Source organism: Anomaloglossus baeobatrachus, chromosome 11, assembly GCF_048569485.1.
Source record: "Anomaloglossus baeobatrachus isolate aAnoBae1 chromosome 11, aAnoBae1.hap1, whole genome shotgun sequence".
Taxonomy (NCBI): domain Eukaryota; kingdom Metazoa; phylum Chordata; class Amphibia; order Anura; family Aromobatidae; genus Anomaloglossus; species Anomaloglossus baeobatrachus.
Genome location: NC_134363.1, coordinates 9154570 through 9171475, shown reverse-complemented (window position 1 = coordinate 9171475; position 16906 = coordinate 9154570). Strand labels below are relative to the sequence as shown.

Genomic DNA, 16906 nt, shown 5'->3' with positions numbered 1-16906 from the left:
TCATGGACGATTCGGGGCTGCTGGCCGCCGCCGAGAACCCGGCGAAGAAGGTCCAGTCCAAGCCACTGAGCATGGCCGAGCTGGAGAAGCAGGTGCTCTCCGACACCCACCTTCCTCCCTCCGACCCTCGGTTTAGTCTCTTTAATGAAGACGACCACCTCAACTCTCTACCTTCCACCTTGCCCCCCACAGACTCAACCCAGTCCGGCTCCTCCTCTTCCCCCGCTCCTTCCGAGAGCGTTCGTAAAAACATCCTCCGAGCGCCAACATTTTGCTGGAGGTCGTCCAATGTCTCGGAGATTCAGGAGGCGCCAATGTCTACTCAGTCCCTCTTCCGTCTACAGTCTCCAACCTCTCCGGAGGACTCTGTAAAGCCCACCTCAACGCCGTCTTCCCCTATTTCATCCAGCGCTCCCCCCCAAACCAGAGTCTGCCAAGCGCTCTCCTCTCCTCCGAGCCCCCCAGTTCACGCCCAGCGCCGCACACCTGAAGATTTACCAGTCTGTCTCTCTTCAGGACACGGAGGCCACCACGAGCCGCTTGCATGTGAGCGACCACAGTTCCACCACCGCCGTGACCTCTTCTCCAGAGGTCCTGGTGTCCTCTCTGGCCAAGTCTAGCGAGGTGCAGCCGGCGGGGAGGAGGGCGAACCACTTGGCCTTTCCTCTGTTTGTGGACTCCCTTGCTGGCAACATGGTGGTGAACCTGAACAAGACCGAGCACGAAGACGCCTCAAGCTTCAGATCGGGCAACTCGCAGCAGAACGACCTACTAGACGCCTCCAACAAACCGCTAGAGATCGGAGCCATGACCCTGCACAATGCCCAGGCGCCGGCCACCGTGCACAAGGTGCTGGTGAAGGCCACCTGACGCCCGGCATGGGGTCTCAGGAAGAGGGTGCCACTTACCCACCCAACGAAATCAGTCTCTCTGGCACCGACAAGAAGGTCATCAGCCTCCTGGAGAAGGCCAAGATACAGCTCTTCAAGATAGACAAGCAGAAGAGCGTGGACCTGGTAAGGGCCGCTCCCCGGGGTGTGGGGGTGGGGGTCTTCTGATCTTACGGAAGTTGACCATGAACGTAACAGGGTCTCCAGCTGCACAGGAGTGGGCTGATCTCATGGGAGGCCAAATTGGAAATAGAGTTCCCAGCAGCACAGAGTATTTTAGGAAAGGCGTGTGCCGCTGTTATTGAAGGTACAGAGCCCCCAGCAGTGCAGAGTATTTCAGCCGAGGATGGCAGAAGCAAAGCTCCCAGCAGTGCAGAGTATTTCAGCAGAGAATGGCAGAAAGAAGGCTCCCAGCAGTGCAGAGTATTTCAGCAGAGGATGGCAGGGACAAGGCTTCCAGCAGTGCAGAGTATTTCAGCAGAGGATGGCAGAAAGAAGGCTCCCAGCAATGCAGAGTATTTAAAGAGAGGATGGCTGGAGCAAGGATCCCAGCAGCACAGAGTATTTCAGGAGAGGATGGCAGGAGGAAGGCTCCCAGCAGTGCAGAGGATGGCAGGAGGAAGGCTCCCAGCAGTGCAGAGGATGGCAGGAGGAAGGCTCCCAGCAGTGCAGAGTATTTCAGCAGAGGATGGCAGGAGGAAAGCTCCCAGCAGTGCAGAGTATTTCAGCAGAGGATGGCAGGAGGAAGGCTCCCAGCAGTGCAGAGTATTTCAGCAGAGGATGGCAGGAGGAAGGCTCCCAGCAGTGCAGAGTATTTCAGGAGAGGATGGCAGGAGTAAGGATCCCAGCAGTGCAGAGTATTTCAGCAGAGGATGGCAGAAAGAAGGATCCCAGCAGTGCAGAGTATTTCAGGAGAGGATGGCAGGAGGAAGGCTCCCAGCAGTGCAGAGGATGGCAGGAGAAGGCTCCCAGCAGTGCAGAGTATTTCAGCAGAGGATGGCAGGAGGAAAGCTCCCAGCAGTGCAGAGTATTTCAGCAGAGGATGGCAGGAGCTCCCAGCAGTGCAGAGTATTTCAGCAGAGGATGGCAGGAGGAAGGCTCCCAGCAGTGCAGAGTATTTCAGCAGAGGATGGCAGGGACAAGGCTCCCAGCAGTGCAGAGTATTTCAGCAGAGGAGGGCAGGAGGAAGGCTCCCAGCAATGCAGAGTATTTCAGGAGAGGAGTGTACTAATCTTGTTAGCGGGTTCCCAGCAGCGCATAGTATTTCAGGCTGCCCCTAATGTCTGCACCTTTTTCAGGCCACGGACCCCTCTCTGGCTGATAATGGCGTGGCCTCTCCGGCTGCTCAGGTAATGTTTCCTCCGGGGGGTCCGGACCGGTCGTTCCTTTTTGCCGCAGGCTGATGGTTTTCTCCCCCCGCAGGGCCAGGATTCCCCTCTGCAGGGACCCCGCATCAAGCACGTGTGCAGACACCCCGCCGTGGCCCTGGGGCAGCCCCGCGCCATGATTCCGGAGGACATCCCGCGGCTCAGTGCCCTGCCGCTGTGTGAGCGGGAGATCACCGTGCCCCCTGCACCGCCGGAGGGTGAGACCCCCCTGTCCCTTCTATCCTCTATGGTTCCTGCAGTGTCCGCCGGCGCTCACCCGTATATATCTGCCGTTACAGACGACTCCTCCACCTCTGAACCGGATACCATCAGCCCCGCAAAATCCAAGCCCGCGAAGCAGCAGCAGCCGCCGCCGCGCAAACCCAAAGCCCTGTCTAGGGCCAAAATCCGCATGACCCGCTGCGGCGAATGCAAAGGATGTTCTGTGACGGACGACTGCGGCACCTGCATCAACTGCCTGGACAAGACCAAGTTCGGAGGCCCCAACACCAAGAAGCAGTGCTGCGTGTGAGTCCTCCGCAGAGACTGCGCCGGACGCCGCGGACCTCCTCACCGCCGGCTTCTCATCTCCGCACTCTCCTGTCTCTCGTAGGTACAAGCGATGCGACGTGATCGAAGCCCGCCGGCAGGAGAGACTGGCACACAAAGGTGGGCACCGGGGAGACGAGCAGCTCTGGGGGGGAGGGGTGGGGGGTGCCGTTATAAGTTGATGTACGATGACTCCCCCTACAGGACGGAAAGTGATCAGACACCTCCCGCCGACCCGCGACAGCGCCTCCGAATCCGAGGACTACTACACCGACACCGTCCGCAACGAAGACACCGAAGCCTCCGACCGCGTGGAGAGCGCGCAGACCACCCAGCGCAAATCCACCCGCCGCTGCGTCAAGCAGCGCCCCTGCTACGACCTCTTCCCCGACTCCGAAGACTCAGACTTTGCTCCGAGCCCCAGCGTCCCCCGCCGCAAGCAGAGACGGGAGTCTGGTAAGAGCCAGCGCCTCCCGCTCATCACCACCAGCGGTCTGCGCCTAGTGACCACGGTCGAGCCCACCACGCGCCTCCCGGGGCCACGGACAACTTCCTAAAATACTGCGGTGGGATTTCCTCATCAAGATCTCTGCTTGCTGTCAGAGGATGGAAACAATGCTGAGGGGTCTGCGCAATCCTCTGTGGCCTCAATCCTTCACTGATACATTGTAACAAACAGGAGAGATCTGCATTCCTGGATGCAACGGTTACAATGTATCAGTGCAGGTGACACCATCCAGAGCACAGCCGCCCCCGCTGTTCCCTCCATGTACAGGTCGGATCCCCCCACCCCCTGTTCCCTCCCCGGTTTCCTCCCTGTATAGGTCTGACCCTACCCTCCCTGCCGTTCCCTGTACAGATTGGACCATTCCAACCCCCCTCCACCCCCTTGCTGTTCCCTCCCTGTACAGGTTTTACACCATACCCCTCACCCCCCCCCCCCCCACCCCCTTTCCCTTCCTGTACAGGTAGGACCCCCACACCCATCCCCCTCGATCCTTCCCTGTACAGGTTGGACCATTCGAAACCCATCCCGCCCCCCCCTTGCTGTTCCCTCCCTGTACAGGTTGGACCCCCCCCTGCTCTCTCCTTGTCGGTTGGACCCCCACACCCCTCACCCCCTTTCCCTTTCTGCACAGGTTGGACCCTCCCCTCCCCGCTGTTCTCTCCTTGTACAGGTCGGACCATTTAACCCCCCCCCCTTGCTGTTCCCTCACTGTACAGGTCGGACCAATCAAATTCCCCACCCCCGTTCCCTCCCTGCACAGGTTGGGCCCCCCCACCCCCGTTCCCTCCCTGCACTGGTTGGACCCCCCCACCCCCGTTCCCTCCCTGCACTGGTTGGACCCCCCCCCCCCCCACCCCGTACCCTCCCTGCACTGGTTGGACCCGACCCCCCCCCCCCCACCCCCGTTCCCTCCCTGCACAGGTTGGACCCCCCCACCCCCGTTCCCTCCCTGCACAGGTCGGACCCTAGAAATTGAGAAACTGATGCAGCAAAGGGGGAAGAAAAGCTGTGGCACCATATTTTGTTTGGTCCCGTCCCCCCTCCAGCCCCTTAGTGATAAAACAATCGATTTACTATAATCTGAACTTGCCACAGTTTTTTAAAGGGGCGCACGCTTAAAGAATTTGGGGCCCCTTCCCCTGCCGCGAGTCAGTACAAGTATTTTAGAAAGTTGGAGCAAGTTTTTTTTAAATGGCCCTCCATCTGTCAGCCCTGATCACCTCCCCCAGGCCCTGCCGCTGGAGCGCCCCTGTAAGGCGGGGGGCGGCGGTGGGCTCGGCCGGGGTATTGTGTAGCGCCTCTGACGTGTTAGCGAGTGTCTGCTGCTAATTTGCTTTGTTTGTCCCCCACAAATAGAGAGTAACAACGTGATTTCTAGGGGAAAAAAATCTGTTTCTTCTCATGTCACAGATTTGCTTCCCCAGGACTCGGAGGAGCAGAGTAAACCCCGCAGAACCCCGCAGCAGCCCCTGATCCTCCGAGCCAGGTCCGGGCCGGAGCCGGTGAGTGCTGCGCAGACGCCCGCGCACACCGCAGCCATTCCTGCGCCCGCTGCAGGCCCGACCCTTTTACCATCTTCTGTTTGTTCCTTCCAGGACTCTATGCTGAACGGTTCATCAACGAAGATCAAGTCTTCTGATGGAACGCACCGCCTGCGCGTGGACTTCAAGGTGCGGCCCCCACCAATAGACCCATGGTCAGACCCTCCACTGCCCCCCCCCCCCCGATCAGCACACTCCTCTGTATGTTCGCCCTTTACCCCCCTGATCAGCACACTCCTCTGTATGTTCACCCTTTACCCTCCCTGATCAGCACACTCCTCTGTATGTTCGCCCTTTACCCCCTGATCAGCACACTCCTCTGTATGTTCGCCCTTTACCCCCTGATCAGCACACTCCTCTGTATGTTCGCCCTTTACCCCCTGATCAGCACACTCCTCTGTATGTTCGCCCTTTACCCCCCTGATCAGCACACTCCTCTATGTTCACCCTTTACCCCCCTGATCAGCACACTCCTCTGTATGTTCGCCCTTTACCCCCTGATCAGCACACTCCTCTGTATGTTCGCCCTTTACCCCCCTGATCAGCACACTCCTCTGTATGTTCACCCTTTACCCCCCTGATCAGCACACTCCTCTGTATGTTCGCCCTTTACCCCCCTGATCAGCACACTCCTCTGTATGTTCACCCTTTACCCCCCTGATCAGCACACTCCTCTGTATGTTCACCCTTTACCCTCGCTGATCAGCACACTCCTCTGTATGTTTGCCCTTTACCCCCCTGATCAGCACACTCCTCTGTATGTTCACCCTTTACCCCCCTGATTAGCACACTCCTCTGTATGTTCGCCTTTTACCCCCCTGATCAGCACACTCCTCTGTATGTTCGCCTTTTACCCCCCTGATCAGCACACTCCTCTGTATGTTCGCCCTTTACCCCCCCTGATCAGCACACTCCTCTGTATGTTCGCCCTTTACCCCCCTGATCAGCACACTCCTCTGTATGGACACCCTTCCCCCCCCAATGGGGACACTGTTCCGGATGGGGCTCCCTTCCCCCCTAATGATCCCACTCCTCAGTATGGGGCTGATTGTCACCGCTCTTGTCTTTCAGGAGGACTGTGACTTGCAGAACGTGTGGCTGATGGGGGGCCTCAGCATCCTGACCTCTGTACCCATAACTCCGACCCACGTGTGCCTGCTATGTGCCAGCCGCGGGCATCACCAGGTACGGCGCCCGCCACCTCACAGATGAGCCCATGGTTTGGTCTTGCGTCCCCCGCCCCTGACTCCCCCTTCTCCGCAGTTCTTGTACTGTCAGGTGTGCTGTGAACCTTTCCACACATTCTGCCTGGAGGAGTCCGAGCGGCCTCTACCCGAGCAGGAGGACGGCTGGTGCTGCCAACGATGCAAGTTCTGCAACGTGTGCGGACGCAAGGGGAAGGCCAAAAAGGTGAGCGATACGTGTCCCCCTGCGCCATCGTGTGAGCGATACGTGTCCCCTGCGCCGTCGTGTGAGCGATACGTGTCCCTCTGCGCCGTCGTGTGAGCGATGCGTGTCCCCTGCGCCGTCGTGTGAGCGATGCGTGTCCCCTGCGCCGTCGTGTGAGCGATGCGTGTTCCCTGCGCCGTCGTGTGAGCGATGCGTGTTCCCTGCGCCGTCGTGTGAGTCATCCGGAGCAATTCTTCATTGTTTTTCTCTTTATTTTCTCAGCCTTTACTGGAGTGTGAACTCTGTCAGACAAATTACCACATTAACTGTCTGGGTCCAAAATACCCTGTCAACCAACCGCGCAGCAGGAAAAGATGGGTAAGTCCCAATCACCTTCATACACATAGGGTTACTGATAATGTGTCTACCTGCAGCCACCACTAGAGGGAGCTCACTACATACAGATTTATACAGCCACCACTAGAGGAAGCTCACTACATACAGATTTATACAGCCACCACTAGAGGGAGCTCACTACATACAGATTTATACAGTCACCACAAGAGGGAGCTCACTACATACAGATTTATACAGCCACCACTAGAGGGAACTCACTACATACAGATTTATACAGTCACCACTAGGGGGAGCTCACTACATACAGATTTATACAGTCACCACTAGAGGGAGCTCACTACTTACAGATTTATACAGCCACCACTAGAGGGAGCTCACTACATACAGATTTATACAGCCACCACTAGAGGGAGCTCACTACATACAGATTTATACAGCCACCACTAGAGGGAGCTCACTACATACAGATTTATACAGCCACCACTAGGGGGAGCTCACTACATACAGATTTATACAGCCACCACTAGAGGGAGCTCACTACATACAGATTTATACAGTCGCCACTAGAGGGAGCTCACTACATACAGATTTATACAGCCACCACTAGAGGGAGCTCACTACATACAGAATACAGTCACCACTAGAGGGAGCTCACTATATACAGATTTATACAGCCACCACTAGGGGGAGCTCACTACATACAGATTTATACAATCACCACTAGAGGGAGCTCACTACATACAGATTTATACAGTCACCACTAGGGGGAACTCACTACATACAGATTTATACAGCCACCACTAGAGGGAGCTCACTACATACAGATTTATACAGCTACCACTAGAGGTAGCTCACTACATACAGATTTATACAGCCACCATTAGAGGGAGCTCACTACATACAGATTTATACAGCCACCACTAGAGGGAGCTCACTATATACAGATTTATACAGCCACCACTAGAGGGAGCTCACTACATACAGATATATACAGCCACCACTAGAGGGAGCTCACTACATACAGATTTATACAGCCACCACTAGAGGGAGCTCACTACATACAGATTTATACAGCCACCACTAGAGGGAGCTCACTACATACAGAGTTATACATCCACCACTAGAGGGAGCTCACTACATACAGAATACAGTCACCACTAGAGGGAGCTCACTACATACAGATTTATACAGCCACCACTAGGGGGAGCTCACTACATACAGATTTATACAGCCACCACTAGAGGGAGCTCACTACATACAGAGTTATACATCCACCACTAGAGGGAGCTCACTACATACAGAATACAGTCACCACTAGAGGGAGCTCACTACATACAGATTTATACAGCCACCACTAGGGGGAGCTCACTACATACAGATTTATACAGTCACCATTAGAGGGAGCTCACTACATACAGATATATACAGCCACCACTAGAGGGAGCTCACTACATACAGATTTATACAGTCACCACTAGGGGGAACTCACTACATACAGATTTATACAGCCACCACTAGAGGGAGCTCACTACATACAGATTTATACAGCCATCACTAGAGGAGCTCACTACATACAGATTTATACAGTCCCCACTAGGGGGAGATCACTACATACAGATTTATACAGCCTCCACTAGAGGGAGCTCACTACATACAGATTTATACAGCCACCACTAGGGGGAGCTCACTACATACAGATTTATACAGCCTCCACTAGAGGGAGCTCACTACATACAGATTTATACAGTCACCACTAGGGGGAACTCACTACATACAGATTTATACAGCCACCACTAGAGGGAGCTCACTACATACAGATTTATACAGTCCCCACTAGGGGGAACTCACTACATACAGATTTATACAGCCACCACTAGAGGGAGCTCACTACATACAGATTTATACAGTCCCCACTAGAGGGAGCTCACTACATACAGATTTATACAGCCACCACTAGAGGGAGCTCACTACATACAGATTTATACAGTCCCCACTAGAGGGAGCTCACTACATACAGATTTATACAGTCACCACTAGAGGGAGCTCACTACATACAGATTTATACAGCCACCACTAGAGGGAGCTCACTACATACAGATTTATACAGCCACCACTAGAGGGAGCTCACTACATACAGATTTACACAGTCACCACTAGAGGGAGCTCACTACATACAGATTTATACAGTCACCACTAGAGGGAGCTCACTACATACAGATTTATACAGACACCACTAGAGGGAGATCACTACATACAGATTTATACAGCCACCACTAGAGGGAGCTCACTACATACAGATTTATACAGCCCCCACTAGAGGGAGCTCACTACATACAGATTTATACAGTCACCACTAGAGGGAACTCACTACATACAGATTTATACAGTCACCACTAGAGGGAGCACACTACATACAGATTTATACAGCCACCACTAGAGGGAGATCACTACATACAGATTTATACAGTCACCACTAGAGGGAGCTCACTACATACAGATTTATACAGCCATCACTAGAGGGAACTCACTACATACAGATTTATACAGCCACCACTAGAGGGAGCTCAATACATACAGATTTATACATCCACCACTAGAGGGAGCTCACTACATACAGATTTATACAGCCACCACTAGAGGGAGATCACTACATAAAGATTTATACAGCCACCACTAGAGGGAGCTCACTACATACAGATTTATACAGCCACCACTAGAGGGAGCTCACTACATACAGATTTATACAGTCACCACTAGAGGGAACTCACTACATACAGATTTATACAGACCCCACTAGAGGGAGATCACTACATACAGATTTATACAGTCACCACTAGAGGGAGCTCACTACATACAGATTTATACAGTCACCACTAGAGGGAGCTCACTACATACAGATTTACAGCCACCACTAGAGGGAACTCACTACATACAGATTTATACAGCCACCACTAGAGGGAGCTCACTACATACAGATGTATACAGCCACCACTAGGAGGAGCTCACTACATACAGATTTATACAGTCACCACTAATGGGAGCTCAGTACATACAGATTTATACAGCCACCACTAGAGGGAGCTCACTACATACAGATTTATACAGCCACCACTAGAAGGGAGCTCACTACATACAGATTTATACAGTCACCACTAGAGGGAGCTCAGTACATACAGATTTATACAGACACCACTAGAGGGAGCTCACTACATACAAATTTATACAGTCACCACTAGAGGGAGCTCACTACATACAGATTTTTACAGTCACCACTAGAGGGAGCTCACTACATACAGATTTATACAGTCCCCACTAGAGGGAGCTCACTACATACAGATTTATACAGCCACCACTAGAGGGAGCTCACTACATACAGATTTATACTGCCACCACTAGAGGAAGCTCACTACATGCAGATATATACAGCCACCACTAGAGGGAGCTCACTACATACAGATTTATACAGTCACCACTAGAGGGAGCTCACTACATACAGATTATACAGCCAGCACTAGAGGGAGCTCACTACATAAAGATTATACAGCCACCACTAGAGGGAGCTCACTGCATACAGATTATACAGTCACCACTAGAGGGAGATCACTACATACAGATTTATACAGCCACCACTAGAGGGAGCTCACTACATACAGATTTATACAGTCACCACTAGAGGGAGCTCACTACATACAGATTATACAGCCACCACTAGAGGGAGCTCACTACATACAGATTTATACATCCACCACTAGAGGGAGCTCACTACATACAGATTTATACAGCCACCACTAGAGGGAGCTCATTACATACAGATTATACAGTCACCACTAGAGGGAGCTCACTACATACAGATTTATACAGTCACCACTAGAGGGAGCTCACTACATACAGATTTATACAGACCCCACTAGAGGGAGATCACTACATACAGATTTATACAGTCACCACTAGAGGGAACTCACTACATACAGATTTATACAGACCCCACTAGAGGGAGCTCACTACATACAGATTTATACAGTCACCACTAGAGGGAGCTCACTACATACAGATTTATACAGCCACCACTAGAGGGAGCTCACTACATACAGATTATACAGTCACCACTAGAGGGAGCTCACTACATACAGATTTATACAGCCACCACTAGAGGGAGCTCACTACATACAGATTTATACAGTCACCACTAGAGGGAGCTCACTACATACAGATTTATACAGTCACCACTAGAGGGAGCTCACTGCATACAGATTTATACAGCCACCACTAGGGGGAGCTCACTACATACAGATTATACAGTCACCACTAGAGGGAGCTCACTACATACAGATTTATACAGCCACCACTAGAGGGAGCTCACTACATACAGATTTATACAGCCACCACTAGAGGGAGCTCACTACATACAGATATATATACAGCCACCACTAGAGGGAGCTCACTACATACAGATTTATACAGCCACCACTAGAGGGCGCTCACTACATACAGATGTATACAGCCACCACTAGGGGGAGCTCACTACATACAGATTTATACAGCCACCACTAGAGGGAGCTCACTACATACAGATTTATACAGCCACCACTAGAGGAAGCTCACTACATACAGATTTATACAGCCACCACTAGAGGGAGCTCACTACATACAGATTTATACAGCCACCACTAGAGGAAGCTCACTACATACAGATTTATACAGTCACCACTAGAGGGAGCTCACTGCATACAGATTTATACAGCCACCACTAGGGGGAGCTCACTACATACAGATTATACAGTCACCACTAGAGGGAGCTCACTACATACAGATTTATACAGCCACCACTAGAGGGAGCTCACTACATACAGATTTATACAGCCACCACTAGAGGGAGCTCACTACATACAGATATATATACAGCCACCACTAGAGGGAGCTCACTACATACAGATTTATACAGCCACCACTAGAGGGCGCTCACTACATACAGATGTATACAGCCACCACTAGGGGGAGCTCACTACATACAGATTTATACAGCCACCACTAGAGGGAGCTCACTACATACAGATTTATACAGCCACCACTAGAGGGAGCTCAGTACATACAGATTTATACAGCCACCACTAGAGGGAGCTCACTACATACAGATTTATACAGCCACCACTAGAGGGAGCTCACTACATACAGATTTATACAGCCACCACTAGAGGGAGCTCAGTACATACAGATTTATACAGACACCACTAGAGGGAGCTCACTACATACAGATTTATACAGTCACCACTAGAGGGAGCTCACTACATACAGATTTTTACAGTCACCACTAGAGGGAGCTCACTACATACAGATTTATACAGTCCCCACTAGAGGGAGCTCACTACATACAGATTTATACAGCCACCACTAGAGGGAGCTCACTACATACAGATTTATACAGTCACCACTAGAGGGAGCTCACTACATACAGATTATACAGCCACCACTAGAGGGAGCTCACTACATACAGATTTATACATCCACCACTAGGGGGAGCTCACTACATACAGATTTATACAGTCACCACTAGAGGGAGCTCACTGCATACTGATTTATACAGCCACTACTAGAGGGAGCTCACTACATACAGATTTATACAGCCACCACTAGAGGGAGTTCACTACATACAGATTTATACAGTCCCCACTAGAGGGAGCTCACTACATACAGATTTATACAGCCACCACTAGAGGGAGCTCACTACATACAGATTTATACAGCCACCACTAGAGGGAGCTCACTACATACAGATTTATACAGTCACCACTAGAGGGAGCTCACTACTTACAGATTTATACAGTCACCACTAGAGGGAGCTCACTACATACAGATTTATACAGCCACCACTAGAGGGAGCTCACTACATACAGATTTATACAGCCACCACTAGAGGAAGCTCAGTACATACAGATTTATACAGTCACCACTAGAGGGAGCTTACTACATACAGATTTATACAGCCACCACTAGAGGAAGCTCAGTACATACAGATTTATACAGCCACCACTAGAGGGAGCTCACTACATACAGATTTATACAGCCACCACTAGAGGGAGCGCACTACATACAGATTTATACAGTCACCACTAGGGGGAACTCACTACATACAGATTTATACAGCCACCACTAGAGGGAGCTCACTACATACAGATTTATACAGTCACCACTAGAGGGAGCTCACTACATACAGATTTATACAGCCACCACTAGAGGGAGCTCACTACATACAGATTATACAGTCACCACTAGAGGGAGCTCACTACATACAGATTTATACAGCCACCACTAGAGGGAGCTCACTACATACAGATTTATACAGCCACCACTAGAGGGAGCTCACTACATACAGATTTATACAGCCACCACTAGAGGAAGCTCACTACATGCAGATATATACAGCCACCACTAGAGGGAGCTCACTACATACAGATTTATACAGTCACCACTAGAGGGAGCCCACTACATACAGATTATACAGCCACCACTAGAGGGAGCTCACTGCATACAGATTATACAGTCACCACTAGAGGGAGCTCACTGCATACAGATTTATACAGCCACCACTAGAGGGAGCTCACTGCATACAGATTTATACAGCCACCACTAGAGGGAGCTCACTGCATACAGATTTATACAGCCACCACTAGAGGGAGCTCACTACATACAGATATATACATCCACCACTAGAGGGAACTCACTACATACAGATTTATACAGCCACCACTAGAGGGAGCTCACTACATACAGATTTATACAGTCACCACTAGAGGGAGCTCACTACATACAGATTATACAGCCACCACTAGAGGGAGCTCACTACATACAGATTTATACATCCACCACTAGGGGGAGCTCACTACATACAGATTATACAGCCACCACTAGAGGAAGCTCACTACATACAGATTTATACAGTCACCACTAGAGGGAGCTCACTGCATACAGATTTATACAGCCACCACTAGGGGGAGCTCACTACATACATATTTATACAGCCACCACTAGAGGGAGCTCACTACATACAGATTTATACAGTCACCACTAGAGGGAGCTCACTGCATACAGATTTATACAGCCACCACTAGGGGGAGCTCACTACATACAGATTTATACAGCCACCACTAGAGGGAGCTCACTACATACAGATTTATACAGTCACCACTAGAGGGAGCTCACTACATACAGATTATACAGCCACCACTAGAGGGAGCTCACTACATACAGATTTATACATCCACCACTAGGGGGAGCTCACTACATACAGATTTATACAGTCACCACTAGAGGGAGCTCACTGCATACTGATTTATACAGCCACTACTAGAGGGAGCTCACTACATACAGATTTATACAGCCACCACTAGAGGGAGTTCACTACATACAGATTTATACAGTCCCCACTAGAGGGAGCTCACTACATACAGATTTATACAGCCACCACTAGAGGGAGCTCACTACATACAGATTTATACAGCCACCACTAGAGGGAGCTCACTACATACAGATTTATACAGTCACCACTAGAGGGAGCTCACTACTTACAGATTTATACAGTCACCACTAGAGGGAGCTCACTACATACAGATTTATACAGCCACCACTAGAGGGAGCTCACTACATACAGATTTATACAGCCACCACTAGAGGAAGCTCAGTACATACAGATTTATACAGTCACCACTAGAGGGAGCTTACTACATACAGATTTATACAGCCACCACTAGAGGAAGCTCAGTACATACAGATTTATACAGCCACCACTAGAGGGAGCTCACTACATACAGATTTATATAGCCACCACTAGAGGGAGCTCACTACATACAGATTTATATAGCCACCACTAGAGGGAGCTCACTACTTACAGATTTATACAGTCACCACTAGAGGGAGCTCACTACATACAGATTTATACAGCCACCACTAGAGGGAGCTCACTACATACAGATTTATACAGCCACCACTAGAGGGAGCTCACTACATACAGATTTATACAGCCACCACTAGAGGGAGCTCGCTACATACAGATTTATACAGCCACCACTAGAGGGAGATCACTACATACAGATTTATACAGCCACCACTAGAGGGAGCTCACTTCATACAGATTTATACAGTCACCACTAGAGGGAGCTCACTGCTTACAGATTTATACAGTCACCACTAGAGGGAGCTCACTACATACAGATTTATACAGACACCACTAGAGGGAGCTCACTACATAGATTTATACAGTCACCACTAGAGGGAGTTCACTACATACAGATTTATACAGCCACCACTAGAGGGAGCTCACTACATACAGATTTATACAGCCACCACTAGAGGGAGCTCACTACATACAGATTTATACAGCCACCACTAGAGGGAGCTCACTACATATAGATTTATACAGCCACCACTAGAGGGAGCTCACTACATACAGATTTATACAGCCACCACTAGAGGGAGCTCACTACATAGATATATACAGTCACCACTAGAGGGAGCTCACTACATACAGATTTATATAGCCACCACTAGAGGGAGCTCACTACATACAGATTTATATAGTCAGCACTAGAGGGAGCTCACTACATACAGATTTATACAGCCACCACTAGAGGGAGCTCACTACATACAGATTTATACAGTCACCACTAGAGGGAGCTCACTACATACAGATTTATACAGTCACCACTGGAGGGAACTCACTACATACAGATTTATACAGACACCACTAGAGGGAGCTCACTACATACAGATTTATACAGCCTCCACTAGAGGGAGCTCACTACATACAGATTTATACAGCCACCACTAGAGGGAGCTCACTACATACAGATTTATACAGCCATCACTAGAGGAGCTCACTACATACATATTTATACAGCCACCACTAGAGGGAGCTCACTACATACAGATTTATAGAGCCACCACTAGAGGGAGCTCACTACATACAGATTTATAGAGCCACCACTAGAGGGAGCTCACTACATACAGATTTATACAGCCACCACTAGAGGGAGCTCACTACATACAGATATATACAGCCACCACTAGGGGGAGCTCACTACATACAGATTTATACAGCCACCACTAGAGGGAGCTTACTACATACAGATTTATACAGCCACCACTAGGGGGAGCTCACTACATACAGATTTATACAGCCACCACTAGAGGGAGATCAGTACATAGATTTATACAGCCACCACTAGAGGGAGCTCACTACATACAGATTTATACAGCCACCACTAGAGGGAGCTCACTACATACAGATTTATACAGTCACCACTAGAGGGAGCTCACTACATACAGATTTATACAGCCACCACTAGAGGGAGCTCACTACATACAGATTTATACAGCCACCACTAGAGGAAGCTCACTACATACAGATTTATACAGCCACCACTAGAGAGAGCTCACTACATACAGATTTATACAGCCACCACTAGAGGGAGCTCACTACATACAGATTTATATTTATACAGTGCAGTTGTAGCTCCCTCTAGTGGTGTCCTGCAGGCATTACCATACTTAGTCCCCCCTGATGCACAGTACTTGGCAGTGATGGTCTTCTTTGCTTGCAGCTCTGCTCCTCGTGCATCCGCTGTAAGAGCTGCGGGGCGTCTCCTGCTGTGAACGCAGACATGGAACTATCAGAAGGTGGTAACCTGTGCACAGAGTGCTCCAGCCTGTACAATAAAGGTGAGACCCCCCCCCCCCCCCCCGGACCCCATCCGATCCTCGGCGTCTGGACCCGGGCGGTGAATTTATGGCCTTCGATTTCTTGCTGCAGGAAATTTCTGCCCAATCTGCAATCGCTGCTACGAAGAAAATGACTACGAGAGCAAAATGATACAGTGCGTGCAATGCGTTAAATGGGTGCACTCCAAGTGTGAGGGTCTCTCCGGTGAGTGCGGCCGTCTGTACCGGGACAGGGGGGAGGGCTTGGTCTGTGTGTGTGTGTATGTATGTGTGTGTATGTGTATGTATATGTATGTATATGTATGTATATATATATGTGTATATGTATGTATATGTATGTATATATATGTATATATGTATGTATATGTGTATGTATATATAATATATATATACACACATATACAGTGCCTACAAGTAGTATTCAACCCCCTGCAGATTTAGCAGGTTTGATAAGATGCAAATAAGTTAGAGCCTGCAAACTTCAAACAAGAGCAGGATTTATTAACAGATGCATAAATCTTACAAACCAACAAGTTTTGTTGCTCAGTTAAATTTTAATAAATTTTCAACATAAAAGTGTGGGTCAATTATTAT

At 49.8% G+C, this 16906-nt stretch overlaps 1 protein-coding gene across 1 annotated transcript in view; it reads left to right on the top strand.

Moving 5' to 3' along the window:
* Window positions 1-16906, top strand: part of KMT2B (lysine methyltransferase 2B) — a 140752-nt gene that overhangs the window by 27011 nt on the left and 96835 nt on the right. Inside the window, 15 exon segments of the mRNA XM_075328330.1 lie at window positions 1-410; window positions 412-859; window positions 862-1016; window positions 2189-2239; window positions 2313-2475; window positions 2557-2785; window positions 2871-2926; window positions 3011-3262; window positions 4671-4816; window positions 4910-4984; window positions 5927-6040; window positions 6119-6265; window positions 6527-6622; window positions 16195-16312; window positions 16404-16517. Of these exon segments, the coding sequence (XP_075184445.1) occupies window positions 1-410; window positions 412-859; window positions 862-1016; window positions 2189-2239; window positions 2313-2475; window positions 2557-2785; window positions 2871-2926; window positions 3011-3262; window positions 4671-4816; window positions 4910-4984; window positions 5927-6040; window positions 6119-6265; window positions 6527-6622; window positions 16195-16312; window positions 16404-16517 (2574 nt within the window).